The 24,798-nt window shown below is 44.8% G+C and overlaps 1 protein-coding gene across 1 annotated transcript in view; it reads left to right on the forward strand.

Annotated features, from left to right (window-relative positions):
• Positions 1–1,675: 1,675 nt before the first annotated feature.
• Positions 1,676–24,798, forward strand: part of NPSR1 (neuropeptide S receptor 1) — a 200,287-nt gene continuing 177,164 nt past the window's right edge. Inside the window, exon 1 of the mRNA XM_075271208.1 lies at positions 1,676–1,894. Within this exon, the coding sequence (XP_075127309.1) occupies positions 1,751–1,894 (144 nt within the window). The 5' untranslated portion in view covers positions 1,676–1,750. The remainder of the gene's footprint in view (positions 1,895–24,798) is intronic.

The raw sequence follows: 24,798 nt of genomic DNA on the forward strand, positions 1-24,798 counted from the left end.
TGAAATTCTCAGCAAAGCCAAAAGCTGTACAGCGGCTGTGATCCAACAAGGGCAGGCACACCCTGACCAGAACGGGACTGACACAGAGCACAAGAAAGCCTCAGGAGTAAAAAGCTCCCAAGGAAAAGAGATGAACAGATGAAGAGGAGACACCTACTAAAAAGTAGTTAATTCTCAAAATCCTTTTATGAAAAAATGAGTGGATAAAAGAGCCTCCCTCCAATTTTCCCACCACACAGGACAGAAAAAAAACACAAGGGGGTCTCTTTTGCCCTCTTAGGGTCCATGCACATGGAGTAAAGTGGCGCTGTTTATGGAGCCAAAATTTCCGCATGTAAAAAAGCATCCCATTGATTTCAGTGGTTGCCGCTAGCTTTTTTCTACGTGTGGTAAATTCCACGTGTAGCAAAAAGCGAGCGGCGCCCATTGAAATCAATGGTACACTTTGTTTACACACGGAAAATTTGGCACCATAAACAGCGCCATTTTGCTCCGTGTGCATGGACCCTTATAGGGGTGTTGTCCTGCAATAAATTATGCTAATTAAAAATTCTACCTGTCCTACCAACACATAGGGGCAGAAATACCCCATATTGTGCTGCTGTAGGACATAAGGGAATTTTGTTTTCTATATTTTACACTATCAGTGTAAACCTGACATTCTATTAACCTATATTCAAATGATTGTGATACACAAAAGCCATGAAAAATGGAAATTTTGCTCCTGACTATCAAAAAATCAGTCAGGTGAATAGTTCCTATTTACAATTAAATTTAAGAGAATTCATATGTGAATTTAGTGAATTTAATGCAGCTATGTGACAGCCATTAACAAAATGTTCCTCACACAGCCAGTTGTCATTATCGTGTGAATATAGAATTAGGCTGGTCCTCTGCTACATCCTAAAAGTCATACACTGAAGGTAGTCCTGGGGTCTTTCATTAAGTTCCCAGCTACTATATTCTGGCAATGGCACATTTCAATTGTGCTGATGTCTGATAGTGGGAGCCCCTCTGTCCAAAACCAGTTAGATGTTATGGTCGGTATTGGCCATGATATCTAAACCGTTATCACCACTGGATTGTTCTACTTTTGTCTGGACTTGTGGTGGGTATGAGGGGGAGAGAAGAAAAGCTTCGGGGGAATCTCATTTGCCAGGGGGGCATTTACACCGCTGTAGCAACTAAGGTGTGAAAAGGCAGTGTAGCAGTGGAAAAATGGTAAAAAGATTAAGTGAATAAATCCTAAGACTAGATTCACATGAATGAGGTACAAAAGGGCCATGAAAAACAGTTATTTTACCTGGGAACATCCGTTTTCACAAAACTCCTGTACAGACTAATGTTATGATAGACACTAGCACATCAGGCAGGGAATAGAATCATATCAATGTCTTTTAATTGATAATACTGTAGTAATGATATGTACATATTATATGTCTTATGTTGCAGCACAGTGCAATGTGTCAGCTGCTATGATGCATTTTGTGTCTTCCAGGTATCAGCTGCACTGTAGGAACATGTGGCTATCTTTCTTTCCCATTACAGAGCACTGTCTGTCAATACTGATGAGTACAGCTTGAAGAGGGGCTTCTGTTGCAGCACAAATGAAGCTGTTCTCTAGCTCTGTGCTTCAGTTAGCCAGTAGTGGAGCACAGAGGCTGTGTTCACGTTTGTGCTTTTCAGTTTTCTGCATCTGATTCACTCCAAAGACAAGCTGTGGTTAGGCGTTGCGCAGACAGATCCAGCAATGCAAGTTAGTTTCACTGAACCAAGTGTCAATTCCAATGGCAGCTCAGGAAGACTGGATTTAATTACTGCAACTTGCTCATCAACAATTTCTTCTACAGATGCGGGGGAAGATGATTGGCAATCCTTCTACACCTCATTTAAGGTAACATATCTATAGATTTCATTTATTTTCGCTTGATAATTTAACTTGAGTGATTTTTTTTTTTGATGATTCCTTATTAGATATTTTACATTTTTATCCAAACACATTGTCCATCTTTAGATTTTCAGATATAATTTAATATTGAGAATTTGAAACAAATTGTTAAAAAAAAACACAATAATATCTAGAACATGTGTATTGATATAACAGAGGAGTTAAGATAAGATAGCAATTATTGAATGAGATTAGTAATTAATGTAAACTAGGAACTCAAAAAACAAAAATACATAGAAAGTTAAACTAGCATTAAAGGGAAACAACACACATAACACAAGCATGAACTATACATGGATATGCAATCTAAGATTATTTCTAAATGGAAAAAGTAGCAAGTGGAACTTTTATCTCATCTCTAGTCATGTTACATTTAGATATTAAAACAATTGATGGATCTTTTTCTTTGAAAAGTTTGCATTTGCAGTAACTGGAATACATTATACAGGAACCTTTACTTTGCTATACAACTAAATGTAAGCTGCTGAAAGGCCACTCGTTTCTTGGTGGGACTTAAGCAGAAAAAAAAGCTAATCTAAAGATTGGTATTTCTGTCATATTTTGGACCCGCTCCTGGCATTGGCTTATAAATACAGAAGAAAAATACTAGAAATATGCCCATTTGTAAGCAGCCAATGGAAAGGTTGACATTGCATTTCAGCTTTCCATTCAGCCTGTACTCCAGGAAAGTACATGACATATATCAGTATATGTCCATATTGATGTGCCTCAATGAAAAATGGACCAACACCATTTTTCAATAGAAATGTATACAAATAATACACAGATGTATATGTACTTGGGGCATATGTTTGCAGAATGTCTCAAGTATGCCTATCTGCATGCAGCTATTTCAGGCTATGGTGTGGCTAACTGCAATGTCTACAATATGATTATTGTTAGGAAATCTAGATGACTGTCCCCAGCGACTACTACTATATCCCACATATCTTCAGCTGGGAGAACCGCTAAAAACCTTGTTTTGCTATCTTTGCTTTTAAGGGCATACAGTGTGTCTGAAGTTGTGGAGGTCTTAAGTTTGCTTCATAAAGGCCTCATGCATATGGCCATATCACATATGACTGAACCCATAACATTTAGCAACTTATTATAATCCAATTTCATGAAGAGGCATTCAAAGGTTCTTAATCTCAGAACCATAGGAAATCCATGAGAAAAAAATGAGTGTACTATTTCCAACAGGGTGCCATATCACATAACTACAGTAGTCTCTCCTCTGAGAATTGCGTGTATGGGAGAATACCTTCATACTACATGTCATAGTGTGGTACATATTGTATATTCAACTCTCAGTATTTATGGCTATATACATAGGATATGATACAAATACCTGACAGATGCAGGATCCACCTTTGGGACCCACATCTTGAAAATAGGGTCCTGTCTGTTCTTGAATATGAAGGGAGAGGGCACACACATGCATAGCTCTCGATTCACTTGTACTGGCATTACAGAAATAGCGAAGCTGCCTGGGAATACAACTTTAATGTTTGTTCAGTACTTTACATTTATCATCATTAGAGATTAGCGAACAGTGTTCAATCGAGTACATGTTTGATCGGATATCAGGCTGTTTGAGATGTTCGATTCGAGTCGAACACCAGGTGGCAAACTCACTAAAAATCCGATTCCCCTCCCACCTTCCCTGGTGCTTTTTTTTGCACCAATAACTGCGCAGGGGAGGTGGGACAGGAGCTACGACAACAGGGGCATCGAAAAAAAATCAGAAAAAGTAATTGGCTGGCTAAATCAGGTGACCTCCTATTTATACAAATAGTGGATTTAATATACGGTTCATATGAGACTGAGAACTATGTGACTGCGAGACAGGGATAGATGTACAGGGTTAGCTAGGGATTACCTTTATTTCGGTGGGAATGTTACTCACACAGCTGAGCAGTTTCAGCGTCAAAATCCTCGCCAAAAAACTCTGTGTACATTGACCCTAAACTGCAGTTCTAGGAAAAAGCACAGCTAAGTAATGTAATCCTAAATGAAGGTACTAGAGAAGAACAAAACTATACATCATGTTTTCCATGTCAGTTTAAGGCTGGGTTCACACTACCACCACTGTCCACCCCAGGGTTTCCATCCTAAACCCCGGGGGAAAATGGACAGGGGATGGCTTGCCTGCAGTCAGCTTTAAAACCTATTTACTTGAAGGTGACTGCCAGTGTCCGTGTGTGGCCTCTCCGCCTGGAAACATTTTTTTTTTTTTTTTTGCTCTGACACAAAGTCCTGCAGGTCACCTTTAAAAAAAAAATACAAATGAATGGGTTTTAAAGCTGTCCGCCGGCAAGCTGTCCCCTGTCCAGTTTCCCCAGGGTTTACGTCAGAAACCCCAGGGCGGATAACAGCGGTAGTGTGAACGCTGCTTAACTGATTAGTTTAATGAATCCGTTATTTTAATCCAAAAACTGGCACAAACTGATTTCAATTCATGCATCAAAAAAACTGATCCATTAACAAATGTGCATCCGTTTACATCAGTTTTTTGCTACAAAAAAGGATCTGTTTTTTATGTTTACCTCTTCCACCCCCCACATGTGCTTCACATAATACCACCAGGGGTAGCACATGTGGGGTCAGCAATCAATCCCTAATCACTGCCCCAGCATGTGTGCTACCCATGATGGTATTAGTTGAAGCACATGTATGGGGTAGTAGAGAAGCTGTCCTCCACGTAATACAAGTCACAGCACAATTTTTTGTGTTGAATCACTCCCCACATGTGCGTCACCTAATAACATTAGGGGTATTTCATGTGTGGGGGAAGAGCAGACGTGAGGATGCACCTAATAGCATCAGGAGTAGCACATGTGGAGGGGTGGCACGTTGGTGGGGGCAATCAATCCCTAATGTCTACCCCCTCATGTGCTACCCCTGATGGTATTATGGTGAAGCACATGTTGGGGTAGCAAAAGAGCTGTCCCCATACACTGCAAGTTACAGCACAAATTTAAAAAAAGGGTCTGCTATAAAAATGTATGAGTCAGATGGACCTGTATAACATGATGTAATAGGAGCAAGTAGGCTGCAGAAAATGAACTATAAGTATCTATAGAAAAAACTGTCAAAAGAGTGTCCTTTCAATATACCTTTGGCCCATATATGTAGCCATCTTATTAACTACATGCAAAGTATAGTGCAGTTAAAGGGAATCTGTCACCAGAAAAGTCCCTATTGAACTATAAGTTGGATAGCCAGCTTTCATGTCAATAAAATGAGTTTTTTCTTCTTCTTCCTCATCGGTGTCTGAAAAAACTTCAGTTTTTCCCTGATATTCTAATAAGCTGTCTGGTGCAACAAAGCCCAATCCTCCTATCCCTCCCTGCCTGCTTTGATACACATGCACACTACTTGACCCAGTCAGTCACAGCAGAGAGGTAGCCCTTTAGGGTAAGTTCACACTGGGTTTTTTGGTCAGGTTTTTGAGGCTGTATTCACCTCAAAATCCTGACCAAAAAGACGGCTCCCATTTAAATCAACGAGAGCCGGTCGGGTCTTTTTTCTTGGAGCCGGAACAAATGGACATGCTCATTCTTCAGGCTGTTTCACCTCGCGACACTGCCTGAAGATACTCCCGACTAGGCCCATTCATTGGGCCTAATCCGGAGTGGAGTGTGCGACTGGATGCCGGTGCAGTGTACCGGTATTCAGTCGTGGCTACTAGAGATGAGCGAACAGTGTTCTATCGAACTCATGTTCGATCGGATATTAGGCTGTTCGGCATGTTCGAATCGAATCGAACACCGCGTGGTAAAGTGCGCCATTACTCGATTCCCCTCCCACCTTCCCTGGCGCCTTTTTTGCTCCAATAACAGCGCAGGGTAGGTGGGACAGGAACTACGACACCGGTGACGTTGAAAAAAGTAGGCAAAACCCATTGGCTGCCGAATACATGTGACCTCTAATTTAAAAGAACAGCGCCGCCCAGGTTCGCGTCATTCTGAGCTTGCAATTCACCGAGGACGGAGGTTTCCGTCCAGCTAGCTAGGGCTTAGATTCTGGGTAGGCAGGGACAGGCTAGGATAGGAAGGAGAAGACAACCAACAGCTCTTGTAAGAGCTAAATTCCAGGGAGAAGCTTGTCAGTGTAACGTGGCACTGACGGGCTCAATCGCCGCAACCCAGCTTTCCCAGGATCCTGAATGGAATACACTGTCAGTGTATTCCCGTATACCCGATATATACCCCGATACCCGTTCCAACGGTGTGCCCCCCCACCTTCACCCCAGAAATACCCTGCAAGTCCCCTAGCAATAGAATTGGGGCTATATACACCCACTATTTTTACTACTGCCATATAGTGCCATTGTCTGACTGGGAATGCAAAGAATATATTGGGGTTATAAATACCCTCATTTCTTGCTACTGCCATATAGTGCCAGTGTCTGACTGGGAATTCAAAGAATATATTGGGAATACAAATACCCTCATTTCTTGCTACTGCCATATAGTGCCAGTGTCTGACTGGGAATTCAAAGAATATATTGGGGTTACGTGCACCCACAATTTTTACTACTGGTATACAGTGCCATTGTCTGACTGGGAATTCAAAGAATATATTGGGAATACAAATACCCTCATTTCTTGCTACTGCCATATAGTGCCAGTTTCTGACTGGTAATTCAAAGAATATATTGGGGTTACGTGCACCCACAATTTTTACTACTGGTATACAGTGCCATTGTCTGACTGGGAATTCAAAGAATATATTGGGAATACAAATACCCTCATTTCTTGCTACTGCCATATAGTGCCAGTGTCTGACTGGGAATTCAAAGAATATATTGGGGTTACGTGCACCCACAATTTTTACTACTGGTATACAGTGCCATTGTCTGACTGGGAATTCAAAGAATATATTGGGAATACAAATACCCTCATTTCTTGCTACTGCCATATAGTGCCAGTTTCTGACTGGTAATTCAAAGAATATATTGGGGTTACGTGCACCCACAATTTTTACTACTGGTATACAGTGCCATTGTCTGACTGGGAATTCAAAGAATATATTGGGAATACAAATACCCTCATTTCTTGCTACTGCCATATAGTGCCAGTGTCTGACTGGGAATTCAAAGAATATATTGGGGTTACGTGCACCCACAATTTTTACTACTGGTATACAGTGCCATTGTCTGACTGGGAATTCAAAGAATATATTGGGAATACAAATACCCTCATTTCTTGCTACTGCCATATAGTGCCAGTGTCTGACTGGGAATTTAAAGAATATATTGGGGTTACGTGCACCCACAATTTTTACTACTGGTATACAGTGCCATTGTTTGACTGGGAATTCAAAGAGTATATTGGGAATACAAATACCCTCATTTCTTGCTACTGCCATATAGTGCCAGTTTCTGACTGGTAATTCAAAGAATATATTGGGGTTACGTGCACCCACAATTTTTACTACTGGTATACAGTGCCATTGTCTGACTGGGAATTCAAAGAGTATATTGGGAATACAAATACCCTCATTTCTTGCTACTGCCATATAGTGCCAGTTTCTGACTGGTAATTCAAAGAATATATTGGGGTTACGTGCACCCACAATTTTTACTACTGGTATACAGTGCCATTGTTTGACTGGGAATTCAAAGAGTATATTGGGAATACAAATACCCTCATTTCTTGCTACTGCCATATAGTGCCAGTTTCTGACTGGTAATTCAAAGAATATATTGGGGTTACGTGCACCCACAATTTTTACTACTGGTATACAGTGCCATTGTCTGACTGGGAATTCAAAGAGTATATTGGGAATACAAATACCCTCATTTCTTGCTACTGCCATATAGTGCCAGTTTCTGACTGGGAATTCAAAGAATATATTGGGGTTACGTGCACCCACAATTTTTACTACTGGTATACAGTGCCATTGTCTGACTGGGAATTCAAAGAGTATATTGGGAATACAAATACCCTCATTTCTTGCTACTGCCATATAGTGCCAGTTTCTGACTGGGAATTCAAAGAATATATTGGGGTTACGTGCACCCACAATTTTTACTACTGGTATACAGTGCCATTGTCTGACTGGGAATTCAAAGAGTATATTGGGAATACAAATACCCTCATTTCTTGCTACTGCCATATAGTGCCAGTTTCTGACTGGGAATTCAAAGAATATATTGGGGTTACGTGCACCCACAATTTTTACTACTGGTATACAGTGCCATTGTCTGACTGGGAATTCAAAGAATATATTGGGGTTATAAATACCCTCATTTCTTGCTACTGCCATATAGTGCCAGTTTCTGACTGGGAATTCAAAGAATATATTGGGGTTACGTGCACCCACAATTTTTACTACTGGTATACAGTGCCATTGTCTGACTGGGAATTCAAAGAATATATTGGGGTTATAAATACCCTCATTTCTTGCTACTGCCATATAGTGCCAGTTTCTGACTGGTAATTCAAAGAATATATTGGGGTTACGTGCACCCACAATTTTTACTACTGGTATACAGTGCCATTGTCTGACTGGGAATTCAAAGAGTATATTGGGAATACAAATACCCTCATTTCTTGCTACTGCCATATAGTGCCAGTTTCTGACTGGGAATTCAAAGAATATATTGGGGTTACGTGCACCCACAATTTTTACTACTGGTATACAGTGCCATTGTCTGACTGGGAATTCAAAGAATATATTGGGGTTATAAATACCCTCATTTCTTGCTACTGCCATATAGTGCCAGTTTCTGACTGGTAATTCAAAGAATATATTGGGGTTACGTGCACCCACAATTTTTACTACTGGTATACAGTGCCATTGTCTGACTGGGAATTCAAAGAGTATATTGGGAATACAAATACCCTCATTTCTTGCTACTGCCATATAGTGCCAGTTTCTGACTGGGAATTCAAAGAATATATTGGGGTTACGTGCACCCACAATTTTTACTACTGGTATACAGTGCCATTGTCTGACTGGGAATTCAAAGAATATATTGGGGTTATAAATACCCTCATTTCTTGCTACTGCCATATAGTGCCAGTTTCTGACTGGTAATTCAAAGAATATATTGGGGTTACGTGCACCCACAATTTTTACTACTGGTATACAGTGCCATTGTCTGACTGGGAATTCAAAGAGTATATTGGGAATACAAATACCCTCATTTCTTGCTACTGCCATATAGTGCCAGTTTCTGACTGGGAATTCAAAGAATATATTGGGGTTACGTGCACCCACAATTTTTACTACTGGTATACAGTGCCATTGTCTGACTGGGAATTCAAAGAATATATTGGGGTTACGTGCACCCACAATTTTTACTACTGGTATACAGTGCCATTGTCTGACTGGGAATTCAAAGAATATATTGGGGTTATAAATACCCTCATTTCTTGCTACTGCCATATAGTGCCAGTTTCTGACTGGGAATTCAAAGAATATATTGGGGTTACGTGCACCCACAATTTTTACTACTGGTATACAGTGCCATTGTCTGACTGGGAATTCAAAGAATATATTGGGGTTATAAATACCCTCATTTCTTGCTACTGCCATATAGTGCCAGTTTCTGACTGGTAATTCAAAGAATATATTGGGGTTACGTGCACCCACAATTTTTACTACTGGTATACAGTGCCATTGTCTGACTGGGAATTCAAAGAGTATATTGGGAATACAAATACCCTCATTTCTTGCTACTGCCATATAGTGCCAGTTTCTGACTGGGAATTCAAAGAATATATTGGGGTTACGTGCACCCACAATTTTTACTACTGGTATACAGTGCCATTGTCTGACTGGGAATTTAAAGAGTATATTGGGAATACAAATACCCTCATTTCTTGCTACTGCCATATAGTGCCAGTGTCTGACTGGGAATTCAAAGAATATATTGGGGTTACGTGCACCCACAATTTTTACTACTGGTATACAGTGCCAATTTCTAACTAGGAATTCAAAATGCGCAAGGCTCCCGGAAAGGGACGTGGACGAGGCCGTGGGCGAGGTCGGGGGAATGGTTCTGGGGAGCAAGGTAGCAGTGAAGCCACAGGGCGTCCCGTGCCTACTCCTGTGGGGCAGCAAGCATTGCGCCACTCCACAGTGCCAGGGTTGCTTGCCACATTAACTAAACTGCAGGGTACAAACCTTAGTAGGCCCGAGAACCAGGAACAGGTCTTGCAATGGCTGTCAGAGAACGCTTACAGCACATTGTCCAGCAGCCAGTCAGACTCTGCCTCCTCTCCTCCTATTACCCAACAGTCTTGTCTTCCTTCCTCCCAAAATTCCGAAGCTTTACAGAACAATAACCCAAACTGTCCCTGCTCCCCAGAGCTGTTCTCCGCTCCTTTCATTGTCCCTCAACCTGCCTCTCCACGTCACGATTCCACGAACCTAACAGAGGAGCATCTGTGTCCAGATGCTCAAACACTAGAGTCTCCTCCATCTCCGTTCGATTTGGTGGTGGATGACCAGCAACCCACCCTCATCGACGATGATGTGACGCAGTTGCCGTCAGGGCATCCAGTTGACCGGCGCATTGTGCGGGAGGAGGAGATGAGACAGGAGTTGGAAGAGGAAGTGGTGGATGATGAGGACACTGACCCGACCTGGACAGGGGGGATGTCAAGCGGGGAAAGTAGTGTGGATGTTGAGGCAGGTGCAGCACCAAAAAGGGTAGCTAGAGGCAGAGGCAGAGGTCAGCAGCTTAGGCGAAGCCAGGCCACACCCGGAATCTCCCAAGATGTTCCAGTTCGTACCCAGCCCCGAAAAACTCCCACCTCGAGGGCACGTTTCTCGAAGGTGTGGAGTTTTTTCAAGGAATGCGCCGAGGACAGATATAGTGTTGTCTGCACAATTTGCCTCTCGAAATTGATTAGGGGCTCTGAGAAGAGCAACCTGTCCACCACTTCAATGCGCCGTCATTTGGAATCCAAGCACTGGAATCAGTGGCAGGCAGCAACGGCAGGACAAAGGCCGCCTGCCGTTCACGCCACTGCCACTGCCTCTGCCACTGCCTCTGCCTCTGCCACTGCCACTGCTGACTGTGCTGGCGATGCACTCCAGAGGACGAGCCAGGACACCACTTCATCTGCCTCCGCCACTTTGTTGACTTCTACCTCATCCTCCCCTGGTCCTGTCTTATCTCCTTCTCCTGCACCATCAAAGGCACCATCAGGCGTTTCTTTACAACAACCCACCATCTCTCAGACATTGGAGCGGCGGCAGAAATACACTGCTAACCACCCACACGCGCAAGCCTTGAACGCCAACATCGCTAAACTGCTGGCCCAGGAGATGTTGGCGTTCCGGCTTGTTGAAACTCCCGCCTTCCTGGACCTGATGGCAACTGCGGCACCTCGCTATGCCGTCCCTAGCCGTCACTACTTCTCCCGGTGTGCCGTCCCCGCCTTGCACCAGCACGTGTCACTCAACATCAGGCGGGCCCTTAGTTCCGCGCTTTGCACAAAGGTCCACTTGACCACCAACGCGTGGACAAGTGCATGCGGACAGGGACGCTACATTTCACTGACGGCACACTGGGTGAATGTAGTTGAGGCTGGGACTGCTTCCCAAACTGGCCCGGTGTACCTCGTCTCCCCGCCTAACATTCCTGGCAGGGACACGAGAAGAACACCCCCCTCCTCCTCCTCCTCTACCGCCTCCTCCTCCGCCACCGCCTCCTCCTCCGCCACCGCCTCCTCCTCCGCTGTTAGATTGACCCCAGCTACGAGTTGGAAACGTTGCAGCACTGGCGTTGGTAGACGTCAGCAGGCTGTGCTGAAGCTGATCAGCTTGGGGGACAGACAGCACCCTGCCTCCGAGGTGAGGGATGCCCTCCTCGATGAGACGGCAATATGGTTTGAGCCGCTGCACCTGGGCCCAGGCATGGTCGTTTGTGATAACGGCCGGAACCTGGTAGCAGCTCTGGAGCTTGCCGGACTCCAACATGTTCCATGCCTGGCCCACGTCTTCAACCTAGTGGTGCAACGTTTCCTAAAGAGCTACCCCAATGTTCCAGAGCTACTGGTGAAAGTGCGGCGCATGTGCGCCCACTTTCGCAAGTCGACAGTAGCCGCTGCTAGCTTAAAATCTCTCCAGCAACGCCTGCATGTGCCACAACACCGGCTTTTGTGCGACGTCCCCACACGCTGGAACTCAACGTTTCAGATGTTGAATAGAGTGGTTGAGCAGCAGAGACCTTTGATGGAATACCAGCTACAAAACCCTAGGGTGCCACAAAGTCAGCTGCCTCAGTTTCACATCCATGAGTGGCCATGGATGAGAGACCTTTGTGACATCCTACGGGTCTTTGAGGAGTCCACAAGGAGGGTGAGCTCTGAGGATGCGATGGTGAGCCTTACAATCCCGCTCTTGTGTGTTCTGAGAGAATCCCTGATTGACATCAGGGATAACTCAGATCACACAGAGGAGTTAGGGATAGCATCCGATCCGTCACAGCTGGAGAGTAGGTCCACACATCTGTCCGCTTCACTGCATTTAATGGAGGAGGAGGAGGAGGAGGAGGAGGAAGAAGAGTTGTCCGATGATGTGATGGTGATACAGGAGGCTTCCGGGCAACTTCGAATCGTCCCATTGTTGCAGCGCGGATGGGTAGACATGGAGGATGAGGAGGAAATGGAGATTGAACTTTCCGGTGGGGCCAGAGGAGTCATGCCAACTAACACTGTGGCAGACATGGCTGAGTTCATGTTGGGGTGCTTTACAACCGACAAGCGTATTGTCAAAATCATGGAGGACAACCAGTACTGGATCTTTGCTATCCTTGACCCCCGGTATAAAAACAACATCTCGTCTTTTATTCCGGTAGAGGGGAGGGCCAATCGCATCAATGCTTGCCACAGGCAATTGGTGCAGAATATGATGGAGATGTTTCCAGCATGTGACGTTGGCGGCAGGGAGGGCAGTTCCTCCAGTAGGCAACCAAGTTCTCACCGGTCCACACAAACGAGGGGCACACTGTCTAAGGTCTGGGACACCTTGATGGCACCCCCTCGCCAAAGTGCCGCCACGGAGGGTCCTAGTGTCACCAGGCGTGAGAAGTATAGGCGCATGTTGCGGGAATACCTTTCCGACCACAGCCCTGTCCTCTCCGACCCCTCTGCGCCCTACACGTATTGGGTGTCGAAGTTGGACCTGTGGCTTGAACTTGCCCTATATGCCTTGGAGGTGCTGTCCTGTCCTGCCGCCAGCGTCCTATCTGAGAGGGTGTTCAGTGCAGCCGGTGGCATCATCACTGACAAGCGCACCCGTCTGTCAGCTGAGAGTGCCGACCGGCTCACTTTGATAAAAATGAACCACCACTGGATAGAGCCTTCATTTTTGTGCCCACCTGTGTAAAGCACCCCAACATGAAACTCCATGTCTGTACTCAACCTCTCCAATTCCTCCGCATCCTCATACTCATCCACCATAAGCGTTGCACAATTCTGCTAATACTAGGCTCCCTCCAACATGATTTCCCCCAACTCTGCTGGTTAGAGGCTCCCTCCACCCTGATTTCCACCAACTCTGCTGGTTAGAGGCTCCCTCCACCCTGCTTTCCCACAACTCTGCTGGTTAGAGGCTCCTTCCACCATGAATTTGCCAAAACTGGGCTGTTTAGAGGCTCCCTCCACCATGAATTGGTCCAAACTGGGCTGGTTAGAGGCTCCCTCCACCATGAATTGGTCCAAACTGGGGTTTTTAGAGGCTCCCTCCACCATGAATTTGCCCAAACTGGGCTGTTTAGAGGCTCCCTCCACCATGAATTTGCCCAAACTGGGCTGTTTAGAGGCTCCCTCCACCATGAATTGGTCCAAACTGGGTTTTTTAGAGGCTCCCTCCACCATGAATTGGTCCAAACTGGGCTGGTTAGAGGCTCCCTCCACCATTAATTGGTCCAAACTGGGCTGGTTAGAGGCTCCCTCCACCATGAATTTGCCCAAACTGGGCTGTTTAGAGGCTCCCTCCACCATGAATTGGTCCAAACTGGGGTTTTTAGAGGCTCCCTCCACCATGAATTGGTCCAAACTTGGCTGTTTAGAGGCTCCCTCCACCATTAATTGGTCCAAACTGGGCTGGTTAGAGGCTCCCTCCACCATGAATTGGTCCAAACTGGGGTTTTTAGAGGCTCCCTCCACCATGAATTTGCCCAAACTGGGCTGTTTAGAGGCTCCCTCCACCATGAATTTGCCCAAACTGGGCTGGTTAGAGGCTCCCTCCACCATGAATTGGTCCAAACTGGGGTTTTTAGAGGCTCCCTCCACCATGAATTGGTCCAAACTTGGCTGTTTAGAGGCTCCCTCCACCATGAATTGGTCCAAACTGGGGTGGTTAGAGGCTCCCTCCACCATTAATTGGTCCAAACTGGGCTGGTTAGAGGCTCCCTCCACCATTAATTGGTCCAAACTGGGCTGGTTAGAGGCTCCCTCCACCATGAATTGGTCCAAACTGGGTTTTTTAGAGGCTCCCTCCACCATGAATTTGCCCAAACTGGGCTGTTTAGAGGCTCCCTCCACCATGAATTGGTCCAAACTGGGCTGGTTAGAGGCTCCCTCCACCATGAATTTCCCAAAACTTGGCTGTTTAGAGGCTCCCTCCACCATTAATTGGTCCAAACTGGGCTGGTTAGAGGCTCCCTCCACCATGAATTGGTCCAAACTGGGGTTTTTAGAGGCTCCCTCCACCATGAATTGGTCCAAACTTGGCTGTTTAGAAGCTCCCTCCACCATGAATTGGTCCAAACTGGGGTGGTTAGAGGCTCCCTCCACCATTAATTGGTCCAAACTGGGCTGGTTAGAGGCTCCCTCCACCATTAATTGGTCCAAACTGGGCTGGTTAGAGGCTCCCTCCACCATGAATTTGCCCAAACTGGGCTGTTTAGAGGCTCCCTCCACCATGAATTTGCCCAAACTGGGCTGGTTAGAGGCTCCCTCCACCATGAATTGGTCCAAACGGGTTTTTAGAGGCTCCCTTCACCATGAATTGGTCCAAACTTGGCTGTTTAGAGGCTCCCTCCACCATGAATTGGTCCAAACTGGGTTTTTTAGAGGCTCCCTCCACCATGAATTTGCCCAAACTGGGCTGTTTAGAGGCTCCCTCCACCATGAATTTGCCCAAACTGGGCTGGTTAGAGGCTCCCTCCACCATGAATTGGTCCAAACTGGGGTTTTTAGAGGCTCCCTCCACCATGAATTGGTCCAAACTTGGCTGTTTAGAGGCTCCCTCCACCATGAATTGGTCCAAACTGGGGTGGTTAGAGGCTCCCTCCACCATTAATTGGTCCAAACTGGGCTGGTTAGAGGCTCCCTCCACCATTAATTGGTCCAAACTGGGCTGGTTAGAGGCTCCCTCCACCATGAATTGGTCCAAACTGGGTTTTTTAGAGGCTCCCTCCACCATGAATTTGCCCAAACTGGGCTGTTTAGAGGCTCCCTCCACCATGAATTGGTCCAAACTGGGCTGGTTAGAGGCTCCCTCCACCATGAATTTCCCAAAACTTGGCTGTTTAGAGGCTCCCTCCACCATTAATTGGTCCAAACTGGGCTGGTTAGAGGCTCCCTCCACCATGAATTGGTCCAAACTGGGGTTTTTAGAGGCTCCCTCCACCATGAATTGGTCCAAACTTGGCTGTTTAGAGGCTCCCTCCACCATGAATTGGTCCAAACTGGGGTGGTTAGAGGCTCCCTCCACCATTAATTGGTCCAAACTGGGCTGGTTAGAGGCTCCCTCCACCATTAATTGGTCCAAACTGGGCTGGTTAGAGGCTCCCTCCACCATGAATTTGCCCAAACTTGGCTGTTTAGAGGCTCCCTCCACCATGAATTTGCCCAAACTGGGCTGGTTAGAGGCTCCCTCCACCATGAATTGGTCCAAACGGGTTTTTAGAGGCTCCCTTCACCATGAATTGGTCCAAACTTGGCTGTTTAGAGGCTCCCTCCACCATGAATTGGTCCAAACTGGGGTGGTTAGAGGCTCCCTCCACCATTAATTGGTCCAAACTGGGCTGGTTAGAGGCTCCCTCCACCATTAATTGGTCCAAACTGGGCTGGTTAGAGGCTCCCTCCACCATGAATTGGTCCAAACTGGGGTTTTTAGAGGCTCCCTCCACCATGAATTGGTCCAAACTTGGCTGTTTAGAGGCTCCCTCCACCATTAATTGGTCCAAACTGGGCTGGTTAGAGGCTCCCTCCACCATGAATTGGTCCAAACTGGGTTTTTTAGAGGCTCCCTCCTCCATGAATTTGCCCAAACTGGGCTGTTTAGAGGCTCCCTCCACCATGAATTGGTCCAAACTGGGTTTTTTAGAGGCTCCCTCCACCATGAATTGGTCCAAACTGGGCTGGTTAGAGGCTCCCTCCACCATGAATTGGTCCAAACTGGGGTGGTTAGAGGCTCCCTCCACCATTAATTGGTCCAAACTGGGCTGGTTAGAGGCTCCCTCCACCATGAATTGGTCCAAACTGGGCTGGTTAGAGGCTCCCTCCACCATTAATTGGTCCAAACTGGGCTGGTTAGAGGCTCCCTCCACCATGAATTTGCCCAAACTGGGCTGTTTAGAGGCTCCCTCCACCATGAATTTGCCCAAACTGGGCTGGTTAGAGGCTCCCTCCACCATGAATTGGTCCAAACTGGGGTTTTTAGAGGCTCCCTCCACCATGAATTGGTCCAAACTTGGCTGTTTAGAGGCTCCCTCCACCATTAATTGGTCCAAACTGGGCTGGTTAGAGGCTCCCTCCACCATGAATTGGTCCAAACTGGGTTTTTTAGAGGCTCCATCCACCATGAATTTGCCCAAACTGGGCTGTTTAGAGGCTCCCTCCACCATGAATTGGTCCAAACTGGGGTGGTTAGAGGCTCCCTCCACCATTAATTGGTCCAAACTGGGCTGGTTAGAGGCTCCCTCCACCATTAATTGGTCCAAACTGGGCTGGTTAGAGGCTCCCTCCACCATGAATTGGTCCAAACTGTGGTTTTTAGAGGCTCCCTCCACCATGAATTGGTCCAAACTTGGCTGTTTAGAGGCTCCCTCCACCATTAATTGGTCCAAACTGGGCTGGTTAGAGGCTCCCTCCACCATGAATTGGTCCAAACTGGGTTTTTTAGAGGCTCCCTCCACCATGAATTTGCCCAAACTGGGCTGTTTAGAGGCTCCCTCCACCATGAATTGGTCCAAACTGGGGTGGTTAGAGGCTCCCTCCACCATTAATTGGTCCAAACTGGGCTGGTTAGAGGCTCCCTCCACCATTAATTGGTCCAAACTGGGCTGGTTAGAGGCTCCCTCCACCATGAATTGGTCCAAACTGGGGTTTTTAGAGGCTCCCTCCACCATGAATTGGTCCAAACTTGGCTGTTTAGAGGCTCCCTCCACCATTAATTGGTCCAAACTGGGCTGGTTAGAGGCTCCCTCCACCATGAATTGGTCCAAACTGGGTTTTTTAGAGGCTCCCTCCACCATGAATTTGCCCAAACTGGGCTGTTTAGAGGCTCCCTCCACCATGAATTGGTCCAAACTGGGTTTTTTAGAGGCTCCCTCCACCATGAATTGGTCCAAACTGGGCTGGTTAGAGGCTCCCTCCACCATGAATTGGTCCAAACTGGGGTGGTTAGAGGCTCCCTCCACCATTAATTGGTCCAAACTGGGCTGGTTAGAGGCTCCCTCCACCATTAATTGGTCCAAACTGGGCTGGTTAGAGGCTCCCTCCACCATTAATTGGTCCAAACTGGGCTGGTTAGAGGCTCCCTCCACCATGAATTTGCCCAAACTGGGCTGTTTAGAGGCTCCCTCCACCATGAATTTGCCCAAACTGGGCTGGTTAGAGGCTCCCTCCACCATGAATTGGTCCAAACTTGGCTGTTTAGAGGCTCCCTCCACCATTAATTGGTCCAAACTGGGCTGGTTAGAGGCTCCCTCCACCATGAATTGGTCCAAACTGGGTTTTTTAGAGGCTCCCTCCACCATGAATTTGCCCAAACTGGGCTGTTTAGAGGCTCCCTCCACCATGAATTGGTCCAAACTGGGGTGGTTAGAGGCTCCCTCCACCATTAATTGGTCCAAACTGGGCTGGTTAGAGGCTCCCTCCACCATTAATTGGTCCAAACTGGGCTGGTTAGAGGCTCCCTCCACCATGAATTTGCCCAAACTGGGCTGGTTAGAGGCTCCCTCCACCATGAATTGGTCCAAACTGGGTTTTTTAGAGGCTCCCTCCACCATGAATTTGCCCAAACTGGGCTGGTTAGAGGCTCCCTCCACCATGAATTGGTCCAAACTGGGGTTTTTAGAGGCTCCCTCCACCATGAATTTGCCCAAACTGGGCTGTTTAGAGGCTCCCTCCACCATGAATTGGTCCAAACTGGGTTTTTTAGAGGCTCCCTCCACCATGAATTGGTCCAAACTGGGCTGGTTAGAGGCTCCCTCCACCATGAATTGGTCCAAACTGGGGTGGTTAGAGGCTCCCTCCACCATTAATTGGTCCAAACTGGGCTGGTTAGAGGCTCCCTCCACCATTAATTGGTCCAAACTGGGCTGGTTAGAGGCTCCCTCCACCATGAATTTGCCCAAACTGGGCTGTTTAGAGGCTCCCTCCACCATGAATTTGCCCAAACTGGGCTGGTTAGAGGCTCCCTCCACCATGAATTGGTCCAAACTGGGGTTTTTAGAGGCTCCCTCCACCATGAATTGGTCCAAACTTGGCTGTTTAGAGGCTCCCTCCACCATTAATTGGTCCAAACTGGGCTGGTTAGAGGCTCCCTCCACCATGAATTGGTCCAAACTGGGTTTTTTAGAGGCTCCCTCCACCATGAATTTGCCCAAACTGGGCTGTTTAGAGGCTCCCTCCACCATGAATTGGTCCAAACTGGGGTGGTTAGAGGCTCCCTCCACCATTAATTGGTCCAAACTGGGCTGGTTAGAGGCTCCCTCCACCATTAATTGGTCCAAACTGGGCTGGTTAGAGGCTCCCTCCACCATGAATTTGCCCAAACTGGGCTGGTTAGAGGCTCCCTCCACCATGAATTGGTCCAAACTGGGTTTTTTAGAGGCTCCCTCCACCATGAATTTGCCCAAACTGGGCTGGTTAGAGGCTCCCTCCACCATGAATTGGTCCAAACTGGGGTTTTTAGAGGCTCCCTCCACCATGAATTTGCCCAAACTCTGCTGGTTAGAGGCTCAATCCACCCTGATTTTCAAAACAAATGTTGGTGCCAACCTCAACTTACTACAAGGGCCAAATTCACTGCTGGTGACAAGCTCTCCTCACTGCAAGTGCCAAATACACATGTTTCAAGGTGTTTTCCTACTGTCAGAGAGGTGGTATTGAGTGTGTAAAGTGTGTAGTTGTTAGGCTGTGATGTTGGGGTAATAGAGGGTCTTTGGTGTGTTAGATGCCCCCAGACATGCTTCCCCTGCTGTCCCAGTGTCATTCCAGAGGTGTTGGCATCATTTCCTGGGGTGTCATAGTGGACTTGGTGACCCTCCAGACACGGATTTGGGTTTCCCCCTTAACGAGTATCTGTTCCCCATAGACTATAATGGGGTTCGAAACCCGTTCGAACACACGAACATTGAGCGGCTGTTCGAATCGAATTTCGAACCTCGAACATTTTAGTGTTCGCTCATCTCTAGTGGCTACCCGTTTTTTGGTCCGGAACCTGGATGTATAGGTTAATTTTTTTTTTTTGTCATTACTATGTGGGAGGAATGGGCTGTATTTTGCTTGAAAAATCATTTTTTATTCAGTTTTTTAAAAATTTTATGGATTTATTTCTCTTAAGGGATGTTTCTCTCCTAGTTTAATTAGGAAGAAGTAGTAAATAGTTAAGTATGATAGCAGTTTCTGATTTTGTATCCCTCTGAGATCTTAAGAGTAAAATTATATTAGTTTTAGTGGATCTTGGATTTGCCCAAGAGATTTACATGACCTTTAAAAATTCTGAATTAACTTTCAATATAGGAATGAGATTGCTTTTCTAACGGGTTGAAAAGCACTGACTCATCTAACTAGTACATTAGCTATGTTTGTCAGTGCTGCAGTGCTGAGTAATAGTAACACCGGATTTTCACACACACACATATATAGAGAGAGTATACAGTTGCACTAGGGCTCTATTTTGTACAGAGCAGTAACAGAGACCCTGAAGAAATGCATGGGGCTTCTGTACATCTGCACGCCTCATATAGAGACATATATACAAATGGAACACGTGCAGGACTGATCCGATATAGTGATGATGTGAAGCATGACCTGGTACAAGGCAGGTATATTTGTGGCCTTTCTCTCTGACCATCACTTTCCTTGGTCCCTCATACAACCACTCATTGCACATGGGGACCCTCCTCACCTCTGACTTTCAGCTGGGGACACTCACATGCTACTAAGCCCCTCTTATATAATCCAAAGAAAGGCATCAAAAATAGGCATTTGGAAACAGATGTATATTCAATAATCAGAAATCCTCAGCTAATGATAAACTTCTTATATGTACCACAATGCATCACATGCCAATAAGAAATACAAAAAGTGTTACTTTGATTATTTATTTATTTATTTATTTTTATTTTATACATTTTGTTGTTGCTGGTTTGTATTATTTATTTCTACCATAGATATCTTGCTGGTGTTTTATTGACGTTCCTTTGCTGGATACTTTTTATAATCTCCTATGATACTCCAGTGCATTTCTGCAACAGACTCCCTTTTCAATAAAAGAGGATATATTTTATTACATTGGCCCGTGAAACTAAGGTTTTATTTTGGGTTTCTAATCCCCTCTTATGCTCATAGGGAGAACCGTAGCAACTCTACCCCATAGAATCTAATGGACACTTTAGCTCTTGGATCCCATCTGCACCTTATAATTCTTCACCCAGTTGGCTTCCTGTTTCCACCAGTCATCCTGGAAGAGAGCTGTTTACAAGGTGAATGACAAATCACATTTCATGGTAAAAGTAGAAGTGGTTTATTAAGGAATGTGGTTTTATAAAAGGACACAGCAAAAATTGCTTCAAACCTATACAAACATATTGGACCCCAGATTGTTTCTGGATAAATAAAATAAACAATTGCATCATTAAAACATATAGGATTTTACAGAGGACATCCTCCAATCTATTTAATGTCTAATTCTGTCTAGTTTTTCATTAGGTGCCATTAAACACAGGGTCATACCTAATGGCGATGTATACAAGAAAGGCTGTATACTGCTCTAGCCACTGCAACCGTTGTTATGAATAGGAGTAGAGATGAGCAAATGTTTCAAAGATTCAATATGGCAGCTTCGCTGAATTTTCCGATATGATTTGATCCGAATTAATTTGCGGCAAAACACTTTAAAAAACAGCTGTTTCTGCTGCTGAAAGCTTGTATAGTGGTGTAGAATACTGTGCCTTGCAGTGGTTTTTAGTGATGTCCCTCTAGGGGACTTGAACCAGCAATGCACTGATCACTTGTATTGCAGTCTATAGAGGATGTCAGCTTATGTACTTCTGGGCAGGATCAACCAGGTACTGGGACTACTAGCAGCCCGGGGTCACTGGTTAGTGCCCGGGTTGCAGAAGATGCATATTGACAACCCCAATCTCGCTGTGGGGGTGCTGTAGGGATCATGTAGCATGGCAGAACTCCGTGGATGCCATGGTCATGTTTGACCGCGGCATCCAAGGGGTTAAAACTCTCAATCGGCGCTGTGCTGTCACTGGGGGTTATGAAGCAGGGTGTGATACAGTGGGCTGTCGCAATGGGATTAAAGGGTTGTGACATCACAGGTCTGGCTGGCTGCTGATTTGCTGCACGCATGGCATGGCATGGGTGATCTCAAGTTCACAGAGTTCCTTGCCCCATGTTCTAATGTGCAGCAGCCATTTTTAGAAAAAATGCAATTCATTACCACTAAACATGAGGAAATCCGGATTTGATTTGAATTAAATATTTCCTGAAATTCGGATCGAATTCCACTTTGGCAGCTTTGATTCGCTCAACTCTAAATAGGAAGTTTTTCTCTTACCAAACCAGCAGCATAATAATAGGATATTCAATTATAAAGGAGAATAGTCCATAAAGTCATCAGATGGCTGTTCAAAGAGCTAGTATATGTTTCTTACAAGGGAGGGGGCTTTTTCCACTCACTTTCACATGTTTTATTCTAGTGGATTTCATACAATTTATTTTGAGAGAATAGACTTGTTTGGTCAAGGATTTTTTCAAATGTTTTCTCAAAATCCTTCTCATCACCAAGGCTAAAAAAACATTCTTTGTTCCACTTCTTTACCTTCCAACTTCTAGAGCCCTTAACGGAACACTAAACTTAGAAATAAATGAAAAAAGTAAGCAAGAAATACATCTGCTGTTGCTTCTTGAAATTCTGCAGGATTTTCATAATCTGATATAAACAGTCTTGTAGAAATCCATCAAAGAACACAAGAGTTGATCAGTAGATTAGTTTCTTTGGCTGGTGACTGTCTTGAGGGCTCAGGTTCAGGTTTAAAAGTCTTTTGTCTTTCTGCAGACAGCTCACTCTTGCTTCAGCCACTCGTCTTGTAGCTTGTCACTGGACTGTGAGGATGACGAAGGAGAACATCACTGAGGTCCAGGAAAACATAGTAACATAGTAGATGAGGATAGATGAAGACATATGTCCATGAGCTCCAACTATAACTAGCCAATTTCTCAAGATTTGTTTTGGGTTAGGCGAATTGGGTCCCCGATTTGTATTGGGTCGAACAATTTTGGTATGAACCACACCTTAAATTGGCTTAAAGCATAGTATAGAATACTCCTAGAGCTCCTAGGAACCTATCTATCCAATTTCTAGCTCTCTAAGGCAAACACTATGAAATGTGACGTCATTGGTACGGAGGTCATGGCTATGGTCTGTGATTGGGCAACCAGAGATCATATGGGCACATCGGGTGTCATGGCACTCAGCGTGTCCAGGTCACAGAAGAGTGCCAGATATCACCAGGAAAGCACCACATGCTACAAGGAGATCTACAAGGAGTAAATGAAGATGATTGTGATTTTTTTTTTGTTCACATACCTGGGCCTTCAGCTATTATTCTCTAGTGTCTGAAGAGACTCTAGAGTATAATGCAGCAATTATTTTATTTCATCCTAGACAAATCTCTATTTCATTTTTAACAAATTTGGAATATTCAGGTTGAAACCCAGCTCGATACGAGCTATTTAGCCCAATTTTATCTGACCCATATAATCTAACCATGGAGATTTCTTTATATATTTCTAGTTTTTAAGAGAATCAATTCAGTTTAAATTTTGCAAAAAGTTTAGAATCCAGTGAATGCAAAACTTTTGTGATTCATTTTGACAGATTGCTGAAAGGCAGCAGTCTGAAAGCAGAAAACTAGAATAACATGACCTTAGGTGGCTACAACATAGCGCCTTGCAGCAGCCCTCAGCCAATCATCAGCCAAGAAAGTAAGCAACTTCAGGGATAGGAAGAAAAAGAGGAGCGCAGACAGACAGAGAAACCAAAGAGGAATAGATAGAGAGGATAAGTGAATATAAATACAGATTATGGAGATATTGTCAGTCCTTAGGATTCATTTTGCGTTGGTACCAACCTCACCATAAAATTGAATTAAAACATGGTGCTCCTGTGAGACAAATCCCAAATTAGGCTGAGGCCCCAGGTTTCAGAAATGCTGTTTTTTTATTGCAGATTTTGCTGCAGTTTTTTGAGCCAAAGCCAGGAGTGGATGGAGCAGAAGGGAAAAGTATAAGAACTTCCTATATATTTCCCATTCCCTTTGTAGCCATTCTTAGTTTTGGCTCAAAATAACGCAACAAAATCTGCAACAAAAAAAAGCTGCATTTCTGCAATGTGGAGCCTTAGCCTTATTTGGTTTTGTTACAAACTGAACAAATTGGAATATTCGGGTCAAATACGGTTTGTTATGTACCGATTCACTCTTCTCTAGTAGGAACCATCAGGCAACATCATCACCATACAACAAAGTTACAATGTGTCTTTATCTAGTCTGTAACAAATAAGTTAGTGATGCTGCAACACACAGAAAGCACAATGCTAAATTACATATTTTGTGCTGAGATTTATTTTATTAAACTCTCTTAGCTGTTAAATAGCAATCACTTCCCTATGTCTGTGACAAATAAATTACTGACGCACAGCACTCATTTTTTTGTTGCATAAAGTGCCAGTTTGTGTATTTTATTCATCAAACTGCTGCATTATATTATACTTATATTATACTTACATGATTGCTAAATATGATTGACTGTTCAAATTAGTGTGACATGTAAATTCCCTAAGGCTCCTTCTTTTCACCAGACAGGACTCTGACTGCTAAGTAAGATATCCGACAAGATAATGTTCCTTTTTGGCAATAGCGATCACATTACACATTGCTTAACTGGTAATTCCTTTCATAACTAATACGCTAAAAGACTAGAAGGGTACATTGTGTTGATGTCCACCTGAGTTTATACTAATTGCAGAACTAGCATGTAACTCAACCTGGTTTTAGGGTCAGGACTGGGCCTGTTTTACACAAATGTGGCTTTGCACAAAATTAAAAGCGGGACCCCAAATGCTGATACACCATCAATTCCATCATGTTTCCAGTGGCAGCCCTTTTAATAGCTCCCTCTTTCTGACCCCAAAACAGTAACAACCACCCCCCTTATGTCCAAACACAATTCAAATAACCAGTCCCCCTTATTAATAATAGCCCTCTCATAAATAATAGTTCACCTTATAAATAATAGTCTACATTATCAATGTTAGCCCTCTTAACAATACATTACAAATAATAGACCCTCTAACAACACCCTCCTTACAAAGTTTACCTCTTATAAATTAAAGCGGACACATTCTAA

The sequence above is a fragment of the Leptodactylus fuscus genome, chromosome 4 (genome assembly GCF_031893055.1).
Source record: "Leptodactylus fuscus isolate aLepFus1 chromosome 4, aLepFus1.hap2, whole genome shotgun sequence".
Taxonomy (NCBI): Eukaryota; Metazoa; Chordata; class Amphibia; order Anura; family Leptodactylidae; genus Leptodactylus; species Leptodactylus fuscus.